The sequence below is a fragment of the Pungitius pungitius genome, chromosome 3 (assembly GCF_949316345.1).
Source record: "Pungitius pungitius chromosome 3, fPunPun2.1, whole genome shotgun sequence".
NCBI lineage: Eukaryota > Metazoa > Chordata > Actinopteri > Perciformes > Gasterosteidae > Pungitius > Pungitius pungitius.
Genome location: NC_084902.1, coordinates 17,459,637 through 17,472,181, shown reverse-complemented (window position 1 = coordinate 17,472,181; position 12,545 = coordinate 17,459,637). Strand labels below are relative to the sequence as shown.

The 12,545-nt window shown below is 40.6% G+C and overlaps 1 protein-coding gene across 3 annotated transcripts; it reads right to left on the bottom strand.

Moving 5' to 3' along the window:
* Positions 1-2,833: 2,833 nt before the first annotated feature.
* LOC119217803 (pannexin-1-like) lies at positions 2,834-9,972 on the bottom strand. 3 transcript variants are annotated; one of them, XM_062561283.1, is made up of 8 exons: positions 9,687-9,972; positions 8,105-8,325; positions 7,457-7,572; positions 6,605-6,777; positions 5,467-5,745; positions 5,172-5,394; positions 4,636-4,880; positions 2,834-4,189 (listed from the first exon to the last, which is right to left on the bottom strand). In XM_062561283.1, the coding sequence occupies exons 2-8, from the start codon at positions 8,283-8,285 to the stop codon at positions 4,168-4,170; spliced, it is 1,239 nt and encodes a 412-aa protein (XP_062417267.1). In that variant the 5' UTR covers positions 8,286-8,325; positions 9,687-9,972; the 3' UTR covers positions 2,834-4,167. The 3 variants fall into 3 exon arrangements, with proteins under 3 accessions (XP_062417267.1, XP_037327643.1, XP_037327634.1); XM_037471746.2 differs by having other exon boundaries at positions 4,646-4,880; positions 9,695-9,972; XM_037471737.2 differs by having other exon boundaries at positions 4,646-4,880; positions 9,687-9,971.
* Between the last annotated feature and the right edge of the window lie 2,573 nt (positions 9,973-12,545).

Genomic DNA, 12,545 nt, shown 5'->3' with positions numbered 1-12,545 from the left:
ATGAGGAGGTGCAGGAGGAGGTGAAGCTCATTGTAGAAGGGGATCAAATTCAACTAATGAAATTCGTGCAACTCTTTTGGACCATGTTGACCACGTTGAACCGTGTGTGTGTGTGTGTGTGTGTGTGTCTTGCAGGTTGCTGGAGGGTGAGGCCGTTAACTCGATTGGAGGCAGCTGGCCAATGCAGCCATCCTTTAAGAGACGCCCAACCTGATGCATTGTGGGCCCATTCTTCCTGTAGATTCCTGGTGCATTGCGGCCTACCAGAATTCCTTCTGTGACTGTTGGTTCCTTCTTGTGAAAAGTAGGGTTGGGTATTGTTAAAATTTGAACGATTTCGATTCCGGTTCCCAACGTTTCAGATTCTTTTAAAAGGCAGGGTCAAAAAAGTTTAAGTTTAAGATATTTTAAATAAGCTAGCTAACCAAGGGTCTTTCTGAAGGAAATAGTCTGACCTTCTCCATCAATGTTAATTCTATGAACTTTTTATTAACTTTACTATGACAGGGCTACTAACAGTGCTGCTTTCAACTACAATATAAATATCAAACTATGAACTTGAATATTGTATAAACATTATAAATATATAATTTATATATATTTAATATATATTTTAACAGGGGTACACTTTCCTAAAGAGAGCTTTATTTTTGAAACCTCACCAACACATTTACACATGAGTGTATGATACTGCAGGTACTTAAACGTTACCTTGCTCCCACTGATGGGCCCTTGGAGCCAGAGGAAGAGGCAGCGCGTCAAACGCGGGGCACACATTTACTTCCACTCCACGACCTCGGAGGTGCTTAGTCATATTTGACGTGCACCCTCTTATGCATGAAACAATTTTGCTGCAAATGTTGCAAATTTTCCGAGTTTTCGGTTTGTTTCGAAAAGTGTAACCACACTTTGGACCGCCGACGCACGCTATCCATGTTCGATCGCGCTGTTATGCCAACACTTCCGGTGGACGCTTCTTCGTTGGTGTACAGCGGCTTCTATTTCCTGTCGGTGCCGGCGGACTGAGAATCGAAACTAGGAATCAAATTTTAACCTTTTGAACGATTCCGGGTAAATCGCAAAGCTAGTTCCGATTCCAATCGATCCTCGAACCACGATACCCAAGCCTAGTGAAAAGCATGGTTTATAGTTCTGGAATAATCCTTTTCTGTTAAAAACCCTTAAATTGCCGTAGTCATCCATCATTTGTTGTGGTCGAGGAGCCAGACTGTAACAATTGACACTGACTGAGGCGATTTGAGCCAAATCTAAGTAGATACCCAGTAGCCTCTGGCATTAGGACATTTACCAGGGAGGTATTGCACAGAAGTAGAATGAAGAAATCTAGGTCGAGTGACAAAGCAGCAACTGATTTTTTTATATATATATATATATATATATATACAAAAAAGGAAAAATAGCAGACAATCGCGGGCCAACTAAATGCGGAAGGATTCATAAAAATCTACCTACTAGGAAAGTTGTACAACTTTTTAATTGCTTTTAATATGCTTGTTTTGTGTTGCTGTTTATGTGCTAAATGCGTTCACTGTAAAGTGTCTGAGTAGCCTACCACGTAAAGCACACTATGAATAAAATTTGTTATTATTTAACCTATACTTTGCCTTAAAGTGAGTAGAGGGAATTAATGTTCCTCTGGAAATTTACCCTGAAGACTAGTCCTCATTTCAAACCCTTATTCACAATGCGAAAATGTTTTACTACCATATGTACTTACAACCATCTCTGTAAGGTGTCTAATTCTAAATATCTTTTTACAATTAATGTTCAGACAGAACAAACAAGACTGGAATTGAACAAGAAAAGATAAAATATAAAAACATTTTGCAGGCTGATAAATGCTTAACAGTTTGCAAATGGTGTTGAAATTACTTACAAGATGCCTGCTGACATATTTGATCTAAAATGATTCTAGCAGTTAAAAAAGGCTCATTTGTCTGGCTTCACCTTGAGGAATTGGCCCTAGTTTTAAACCAAGGAAGGCCTGTGATGGAAGGCATTCAGGGTGGGACAGCTACAGACTGTTCCACCTTAAGGCCTTCTGTAATAAAGCTGCTGACCATCACATTCTTTTTAGTTACAGAGGCTGTCATGTTTGAGTAAAAAATTTGAGCACTAAATTGATTAGTCTTATTTTTTGCAGTTCCACACGCTTCTGTGCTCAGACCAATTTTTGTAGTTCAAGTTATTGCACTCGTTCCTGAACATTTCAGAGATAAATTAGCTAATTAAATAGTTATTCTAGATTGCATCACGCTGACTTCCAGCATCTGAGGAATCGTAGTTGTCTTTGATCCGGAAATAACCTTTTAACTCTCTACTAAACAAATTGAAATACCTTTTAGCTTACCGTACGCTTGCCCTAAGAGTTTTCATTTAGACTATATTATTGAATTCCTCATCGACGTGGCAATAGATGAGCTGGCAGCTTGTAGCTAACAGTGCTATCCCCTGGAACAGAGCAAACAAAGATGCTCACAGAGCTTTATGTTTACCATGAGGCAGCCTGAGGGTGGGCACTACGCTTCTATGACAACTCTCAGCCAGAACCGTTGTATAAAAATTGTATCCATGAGCTCCCCAGTGTGGCTCACATGAATTAAAAGGCACCATCAAAGTGCAGAGGGACTCCTTAAGTGATGAATTGGCCTCATATATTGACACAACCTAGGTTTGCAGCAGTGATCCAGCTTTTACTGATTTTATTAATGTTTGTGTGTGTATATAAATTCCAGCTTTTCTGTTTTTAACATTGTCAAATACAGTCCTGAGAGTCATGGCTGGACTGCTGACGAGTTTTGACACCAGTATGTTTCGTGATCAGTGATGTACTGTATTTATTTCTCAGACTGCAGGCAATCCTCCAAGTATGATCATGAAAAGCAATCTCAAACATGACCAACAGCAGATTCAAACAACACACATCGAGTATCACTTTTTTCAGATTTTACGTTAATTAAAAGGGCCCCTTAATGCACAGACATGGGACCCAAATATTGCAATGATATATCCCCCAGCAGCACTGAGTGAAAGGGAGAGCTGAGCTCATTCATGCTCTGACCATATGTTCAATGTTCCCAATATATTCACAGGCAGTGGATGAAGTTGTAAACACAGACGATTACACGTGAGGAGATTTTAATCCCTGAGATTTTCAAACAATAACGTCAACTTCCAGGTTGAAAATATAAACCCATGTTTGACATTAAGAAGTAAAGCCTAGTACATTATTTGTTGGGAACAGAACAATAAATCTTGCATCCAATAAAAGTATCCTGCATTTGTACCACTTCCTCAGAATACAATCAATGACAACGCTTCTCTAAAACTAAACACCCACAACCCAAATGTGACATATTCATATGCATTGTTGTATCACTTTTCAGTTATGAGGAATCTCATTAGACTTGTAAATGTTAATATCAATAAAAGTACATTCTCCCATATTGACAAATGTAAAAAAATATAAAAATGTACCGAAGAAAACAACACGTCTGCAATTTTGACCATTTCAACTTCACATTTAAGTGGAAATTGTCAGTTTTAGGACACTTCCTAAATCTACAACTGTTCAGCTACTGCCAATTTAAAAGCTTTTAAGTATCTTTACTGCATCTGAGCGCTTTTACTTTTAATGGTTACAGAGCATACCCGGTGTGATTACTTTGCATCGTTATCCCAGAGATCTGGAAAAGTCAAAAGGAAAATGATATCCCTGATATCACATCCTGCCAAATACTCTAACATGAACATCATATATCCCATTATTACTCGGTCGGCCAGTTGTTTTAAGTACTGAGGTCAGCAGGCAAGAGGAGGCAAACCGCCGTAAAGACCCCAAATGAGACGCATACTGGGAATGTAAGCTTTCATGGCCTTTGTCGCATTTGGAGTATTAGTGCAATGTAAGTTTGTAGGTTAACATAGAACATTATTCCATTATGCCTCTTACCTAAAAAAAAAAAAAAGGATTTTTTTAAAAATTTTTTTAAAGAAAAGTAGTAACAACGTTGACGAAGATCTCCATCCCACGAGGACGGAATGGCTGGGAGTTGTGAATGCTGGGATGATGATGATGGACCCCCCCCCCCTTCCCCCCCAGGTCTCCATCGCCGTCACACCGCTCGCAGACGCAGAGTCTCTCCCTCACCAATCAACGGAGAGAGCTCTGAAAATACCACATTTTGTGTGTCAATTCGAATCTGACATCGACGGCATCAGCCTTGATCTCAGTAATCTTGTGACTCCGAAACCTACGAATAAACTAACAAAATAATATAGATACTAGAATATGCCTATTTGTCTACCCTGAAATCCAAATCATCTTTTGTCCCAAATGGAACTTAAAGTTGTTTAGTGATGGGCTGTCAATCATTAACTTATATTCTTTTGTCATTTTTGATCCTTCACATAGCCTGTTCCTTCAAACAAAAGTTTCAAAAATGAAACCTTATCAGTTCACATCTCCATACTCGGTCCAAATAATAAACTAAAGATGGTTATAACCTCAAACTGAATTTCTAACCATCACTAACTAATCCCCACACAGAAGTATTCTCTACAACAGCAATGAGTTAATTTGATTGGAGTAGAAATCCTTCACAAGACCCCCACCTGAGCTCACCTTTCATCTCAGTCCCCGTCTTGCCGTCCTTGTCTCCTGCAGACGAGTTGGGACGGCTGCAGCTGTTCTTTGAATCCGCTGCCTTTGTTTTCACTTGATCCTGTTTCCCAGCAGCGCCGGCGGGTTTCCTCCCATCCACGGTGTCCACCTTCACCAGGCAGAGAGTCTGCAGCAGATCTATGGCATCAAAGTCCTCTCCGCAGGAGTCGCCTCGTCTCTTCAACAACTCCAACACCTGCAGTCAGAAAGAACATCCCTGGACATTGAAACGCAACTCTTGAACTCAGTTGGGTGAGTGACAGAATGAAGATCTGAAGGTCCCTGGTTCAATTCCAGGTTTTGGAAATTGTGATACGTTTGCTTATTATATGTCAATATTCAGAATTGCTGACTCACAGAAATCTGTGGCTTTTCAGTCGCTTCCCATTATGGTTGAAATGCACTTATTTTAAGCGCCAGCTAAACGACATGTAATGTGTTTTACTTTGACAGATGCAGGCCGTGCTCAAACACACACTAGCCGCACCTTGATGTATTTGTAGGACTTCAGTTCGCTGACGTTCTCCTCAAGAAAGAGCAGATACAGAGAGAGATCGTCCCATTGGTTTGTAGGGTTGGGCAGGACGCTCACGGTGGGCAGTGATTGGTAGATTTCTAAGAAACGGGCGTGTCCAGTGCGGAAGAGGGGCCGGGCGCCGGCATAGATCACCGCAGGAATCAGTGCAATGAACAGGACCAAGTTGACGAGGCTGGAAGGGAGGTACGACAGGTTTAAAGTCATGAAAATAATTAAATCCAGTGGGGACCAAACGTCCAATTACCTCAGCAAGTAGAAGACTCCCACGGCGATGAGCTTGCACTGCACCTTCTCGGGGACGCCCGGGTCGGAGGCCAGCAGGCCCTCGCGCAGCAAGCAGCTGAACATGTCGGTGACGGGGGCCAGGCGGAGGTAGTAGCCCAGGTAGATGCAGGCGCACAGCAGGGTGACCAGGGTCAGGCCGCGACACAGCAGGTAGTACAGCAGCATGGAGCGCGTGCAACGCTTGGTCATCAGAAACTTCTCTACTAGCGGGTACTTGAAACAGCCCTCGGTGGGGTCGCTGGGGGGGGAGAGAGAAAGTGCTTTTATAGATTGACTTAGTAACAGCCAAATTGTTAAGTTCGACATTCTAGTTTAACGACACCAAGCCCCACCTGACATTAAAGTCTCACTGTGGGGTCACTATTGGTTACAAAGCCAACACTGAGCTCTCATTGGACGTAGGCACGATGGGAGATCCTTACAATACAGCCCAGCCAAGGCTGTTATTTTATTTTAGCAGTTTTCTGTGACTACTATGTGGATGTGTATTGTGATAGTTCACGTAGACTCTGGACTATTGACATTGAGTGAACACACAGGAGGGAATTTGTCATTTGTTTAATATTTGTTAATTAAAAATGATGAGAAGAAATGGAGCATCTTTAAAAAGGAAGCAACGTTTTTTTTGGTGTGGTCTGGTTTTATGTTTGTGATCAAACTGATGATTAACCTGTTAACACAAAACAGGAAATATGCAAAACACCAGTCCTAATCAATTAAGGGAAAACAGCCGAAAAAAATAAATTGTTTCTCAGACATCACATGACTTGACAAAAATATGGGATTTATTTATTTTTTTAAGACCGAGCCGGATAAATCTCATTGTATCAAGCAGAAACCTTTTGAGAGGGTTACCCAGAAGGTCTAATTGTGTCTCCCTTTTACATAACCATAGTGGATAAAACATATTTTTAAAAGTTATCCTTGAGCATGCCCTTCTGTCAACAAGTTGGGTCAGTGTTGATTTGGAGATAAATACGTGTATAATATATAAAATAGGTTTTGAGAAGTGCATTTTAACTCAACAGCAGCAAAGGACCCCTTGAATCGTTGCACACACTACACGCAGAGACTTTCCTGACTGGATCCCCCTGTACCTGTCCGCGGTGGCCATGCGTTTGGCCAGGGTGACAGCGCGGTTGTAGCTCCGGTCCAGCTCCTCCATGATGAAGCCCAAGTCCGACTGCAGCAGGGGTGCGGCGGAAAATCTCCAGAACAGCGCCGGCGTGTACATCAGCACCGCCACCAGCAGCAGAATGTAAGGAAAGAACTGGAGAGTAGAGGAGGAGGGTAAGTAGCTAATCACATTAAAGAAGGGATGCAATCAGCTGCCGGAGTCTTCACCAAACCCCTGTGTTCACTGGGCCGTCTGAAGCTGCTTTGGGACTATTATTTTAAAGAGCAGGTGGACGAGAGAAGCTTGCTATTCGGCTGAAGAATTTTGATGCGAAGACTCTCACATTAGGAAGAATGGAGCACAATGTGTGTGAACGTGCAATAATAGAATTTAACCCCAGCCGTCCCGAGCTGGACCGGAAATCAGGCTGTTAGTGGTCTTCTACTTTACTGTGTGTGTGTGTGTGTGTGTGTGTGTGTGTGTGTGTGTGTGTGTGTGTGTGTGTGTGTGTGTGTGTGTGTGTGTGTGTGTGTGTGTGTGTGCTAGTCAGCCAAGGCTCTCCAGTAAGATCATTTTTTAGAAATGTAAAGAGACAAAAACCTAACTAAGCCTCAAGGCAAGAAATCTTTAAAAAAAAAAATTCCAATGAACAAAAGGAAGCCTGGACCTTAAAATGTTGGTTACTGTGATTACTAGAAAGCCCCGTGCCAGGAAACGCCCCAACATACGCAGACTTAACAACACACATTTACCCAGGTTAAACAGGTTATGTTATCCTCATCATACTTAACACACATTGTTTCAGCGTGTGTGTGTGTGTGTGTACACCTGCCTTATGCAGCCACAGAGGTAGAGTGTGTGTGTGTACGGTTGCCCAGCAGAACGAGTCCACATAAGCAGCCTGCCTCCAGGAGAAGTTGGTCGGAGCGAAACAGCTGATCTGACCACCTAAGACGACAGCGGAAGAAATATAGCACAGGAGGTTTCACTTTTCATTCGCCATGGGCAACAAATAAAATTTTTAAATCGGATGATTCAATAATGAAAATTCAACAATGAATTTAAAAGTAGCGTGCACTTTTAGAAACAAATAAAGTGCAAATAAAAAATGTTAATATACTGTATGTAATCTAATCAAATATAAAACCCAAATCCATGTGCAACTGTCAGATCAATAACGTTTAATCTAGATTGTTATTAAAAAGATAACTGTAGTTCACTATCAGTTTTCTTTTTTGAACAGGTACAAGCATGAACATGTTTCTTTTTCCCTGGAGGAGCACAACGGCTGTGATAACGGCTCAACGTTTTTTTTTTTTTTACTTCAAAGCATGTGAACGTGTTCAAGTGGCATGATATGTCTCCTTTAATACTATAGAGCGTCTGCAGCTTCCCCAATGAACATCACCACCGCCCCGATTCCCCTAACCCAAATCTACAGTTAACCCGCCCCACTCCACGTGTGCGCACACACACTCACCAACTGACACCTCTTGAGCGAAGGCCAGCGAGATGAAGAGGAGGGGCAGGCCCACCGCCACGCAGGTTACCATCTTGTCTAGGGCCAGCTCGGTGCGGACGCTGCGGTAGAGGGCCTGGTTCTGGTCCTTCAGCAGGAAGTCGCTGAACACATACTCGGTGGCCACATGGGCGATGGCCATCTCACCACTCTGCTGGGAACCGGTGCCGCATCAATGACGCCTGCGGACCCATACAAGAAGAAGATATTCACTCTGCATAAAATATTGAAATGATTCAGTATTTTAGTATAATTTTATTTGCACAATGTGAAATGTGAAATCATACACTTTCCTCGGATGAATAATATCAGTGCAGGAGGAGGCAGAAAACATTTAATTTTCGTATTTATAAAAATAACAGCGAACAAAAGATAGGGGAGTAAGGATAAGAATAAATGTTCACGCTAAATGCTAAACCTTTTCTGTCAGGGACGCCTTTTAGAATATAGGAACATTGTAAAACCTCCCAACCGCATCGATATGGCTTTAAATTAAGTCTTGAACTGATGGGTAATGTATTCCCTTTCACCGATAAAATAGTAACGCATATGTTTGTAGTATTGGTGTCAGAAGTAGTAGTAGAGTTACATAACTATATGAAGGATCAGCATACATTATGTCGTCATTATTGCCCTGCCACAATGACTTTCTCTCTCTGCCTGCTTGCCGTCAGGCAAAAGGAAGAGGCCTGTGGTGATTTACGAAAGAGGCTGGTGTAGTACAGCAGACAATCACAAACGGCAGCTTACTTCCTCTATTGAGCTACTCTGCTTGCTAATGCAGGTCTGACACGCTTTAGCTAAATGAAAGCAGCATCACTAAGATGGTTATGATATGCTCAAACATCCTTATGGGAACTGCTTTAATAACCACAAAACATGTCTATAAATACTTTTTTCCCTTGTTTTTATATATAACAGGTTATAAATTCCATTGGAAATCGTATCCATCTTCGTTACCATTTCCTCATTTACAATTTATCTGGTACACTAGCATTAAATAGTTGCGTGCATTTTGTCATGCAGTAATTATTATTATTAACTGCTCTTATTCTGAAGTCAGTTCTTGCGTAACTAAAAACGCCTACCGCAAAACAACGTGCGGGCAGCGGGCGGTTTGACTGACGTTAAGTGTTTCAAAGCAGACTTGGCGGACCACAGCAGTTAATTCTTTGTCCGATGGCCTCTAAGAGCTGACGTATAAACCCCGAGTCCCAAACACCCAAAACCCAAAACACCGAGGGTGAAAAACGACTCCCACCGGTCTGCTGTAGCAACGTATTATTCTTTTTCTGGCAGTAATAGCATTTGATAATCAATATTTATTTTACTTTTCAGGAATTTAAGAATCGTATCGTTTTAAAGCTCGATTAAGGCAGCTATTTAACGTTATCTGTGCGCGTGGGAAATGAATAGACTTGTTTTCAGTAAAGTTGCCTTCACTAGAAGCTTCTTAATGAAGAACCACAGAACGATCTCCGATCAAAACAAGGGCGCGTGTATTGCGTTCACTATTCGCCGTGAAATCGGATAGTAAACTTACCCACGAACCTGCTCCCGCCAACTTTAGGGTGTCTTTCAACACACCGTCATGGCTGAAACCACGCACAACTTCTGAAGCGACAAAGTTCACTAATAGACGTTGTAAATGACGGCAGACGAAGTTCAGAAAACAAGTCACTCCGCGATGCTGGAACAGAGTCCTCTTACTCCAAGACCGAAAGCTACTTCCGCCCTCCTTACAAAAAAGATGCCTTCAAGTGCACATCGACGGCAGCGATTTTACAGTCTCGACGTCGCCTCCAACGGAGCGCGTGGGTTTGAGATTCTATCGAGTTTGTAGAATCGAGGACGGGATGTTTGTTCGGTTTCGTGTAGGTTCAGTACACATAAACGGTGGCGGAAGGAGTATTAATCATCTACTTATGTAAATCTATTGTTATTACAGGGTAAAATATTCACTGTTGCGATTAAACGTATATATATATATTTATATTGGACTACTATCACCTTCATATTTATATTGTACATATCAGTAAATGTTTATGCTTAGTTTGTGTGTTCTATTTTGTTGTCTTCATCTTTTTTTTATATTTGTAAAATGTGTGGTTTATTTGTATATCTGAGAGCAATGTGTAACCGGAGACAAATTCTATGTATGAGCAAACATACATGGCCAATAAAGTCGATTCTGATTCTGATTTTTATACTTTGGAAAAATAAGAACAACCCGTCGTTTTTGTCAGCTGCAATAGAAACTGAGCAGTTGCTACCAGTATTTCAAATTCAACCTCACAATTACAGGTTTGGGAGGTTTGTGTCAACTGTCAAACGTAGTTTGAATTGCTTAATCTCGAGTGAAAAGCTGGTATATAAAGTGTGCTTGAGAAAGATTGCATTACTTTCATCTGATTGAATGATATTTCCAACATCCCATAAAGGCATCATTCTGCTGGGCAGCGTGACCATAGATATATATAAAGGCTAGATGTATCGTCCGCGTTGCTTGTGTTAGGTCCCTACTGGTTTATAAGTAATAATATGTAATAATAATACGTTATTTTTCTCGACAGAGTTTAATTCCAGGTTGTGCGGATCCTTTAATAAATATATTTTCTTCAATGTATCTTTTCATACGTGGCAGTGATGTCGTGCTCACTTATACAATCCTAATCGCTGCAATGGATATTTGATGCATTTTGAACATTTTCAGCAATATGTTTGCGAAAGTGTGGCGAATCAGGTGACAGAGGCCAGAGAACATCTGCTGCTGTTAGAAGAACACAAAGACGCACGCGTAGGCAAACCAGTAGTAGTTCAAAAACTAGTAGGGACGTAACACCGGCCAACGCAGTTGAACGTCTGCACATGGCGGCCATCTTGACACAGACAGCTGTACTTTTAAAATAACCATAACGTGCTCAATTTTACAACCGATTTTTAATTGGTAATTTTTGTTATAAACGTCAGAGATGTAGTAATGACACTGAATACTTATAATATAAAATAATAATGTTCTAAAGCAGGTACATGTAACTCCCATTACTTGGTATTCTTATTTATTGTTATTGTTAATGCTTATCGTTTAATAAATATTATTTATTTTTATTGATTTCACTGTTTTTTAATCTCTGTCCTCCACGTGTATACCTCCACAGTAGTCTAGTTCTCTCTAGAGGGTGGGGATTTTAAACATGCAGCATTTCTTGAACTCACACCTTTTTATACTGCAAAAAGAAGTCACCTTTATGAAAAGAATATTACTAATATAATACAATAATTTGAATTATTACTTGTTTAAACCGAACATGTAATAATTCAAATTATTTTATTATATTTGTAATATTACTATAATAAAAGTATACATATATCTCATGTTGCCAGTCTGTATGCTGAGTTTTAGTAGCCTATATATTGATTTACCATAAATACCTGGTGCATGTGTCTATTTATTGCACATATCTGTTCTGTTTAATGTTATTTTCATATGAAAACCCATGGTTATAATTATTCGTAAGTATATAGTGTCATAAATACATCTCTGTACAGGTTGGGGATTTCAACATGCAGTATTTCTTGATGTAAGTTTGTAAAGGGAAATCTTGTACCTATTTTAGAACATAGCCTAATTATTCATAGGTATACAGTTTCATAAAAACAAAAAACAAACCGTTTAAAAATCAGTTGAAAAGTTATGGTTAATTGAAAAGTACATGTACCACTACCAACACAATGTTATGGGTAAACGAGCTGCCTGTAGTAAGATGGCCGCCATGTGCGGACGTTCTAGACTGCTATAAGGCATCTAGCCTTTATATATATATCTACGAGCCGGACTATCTACGCAGCATGCAGTGTTACTGAGGTGTCATGGCAGAGGCGATCTGATCTCGCGCTGCATTTACAAATATCAGAACGCTAGCTGTACATATCAAACAAGTCACGAAGAATTCCATCGCAGCGTCAGTTTGTTGTTCAGAAATATGTTTCTAATGTGTGTGGGAGATTGATAAAGAGTTGACATGCCAGGCTAGCGTTACCAAGGTCGTTAGAGAAATATAAAACACAACCATTTGAAATGTTTTGGCTCTTTCGTGTTGAATTCTCGCCCTGCCCTCCCTGGTCCTCCTAACTTATTTTGGCTGCATAAAGTTGCTATAAAACATGCCAGCTGTTACCGGAAACGGATTATTGTTTTTCTAAAATGAAGGCATATCATGTGCATCTAGGGGAAACAAAACGAGAAAAGTAACCTAAACCGTTTGACGTAATAAATTAGGTTCAAATTAGCCTTAATTGTGTTTCTTTAGCCTTCGTTCCCATTGTATTGTTTTACCAACACGACGCAGATCCGTAGTGGTTTTATTTAGAAAATGCTACACGGAAACCGTGCGCTCTCGTA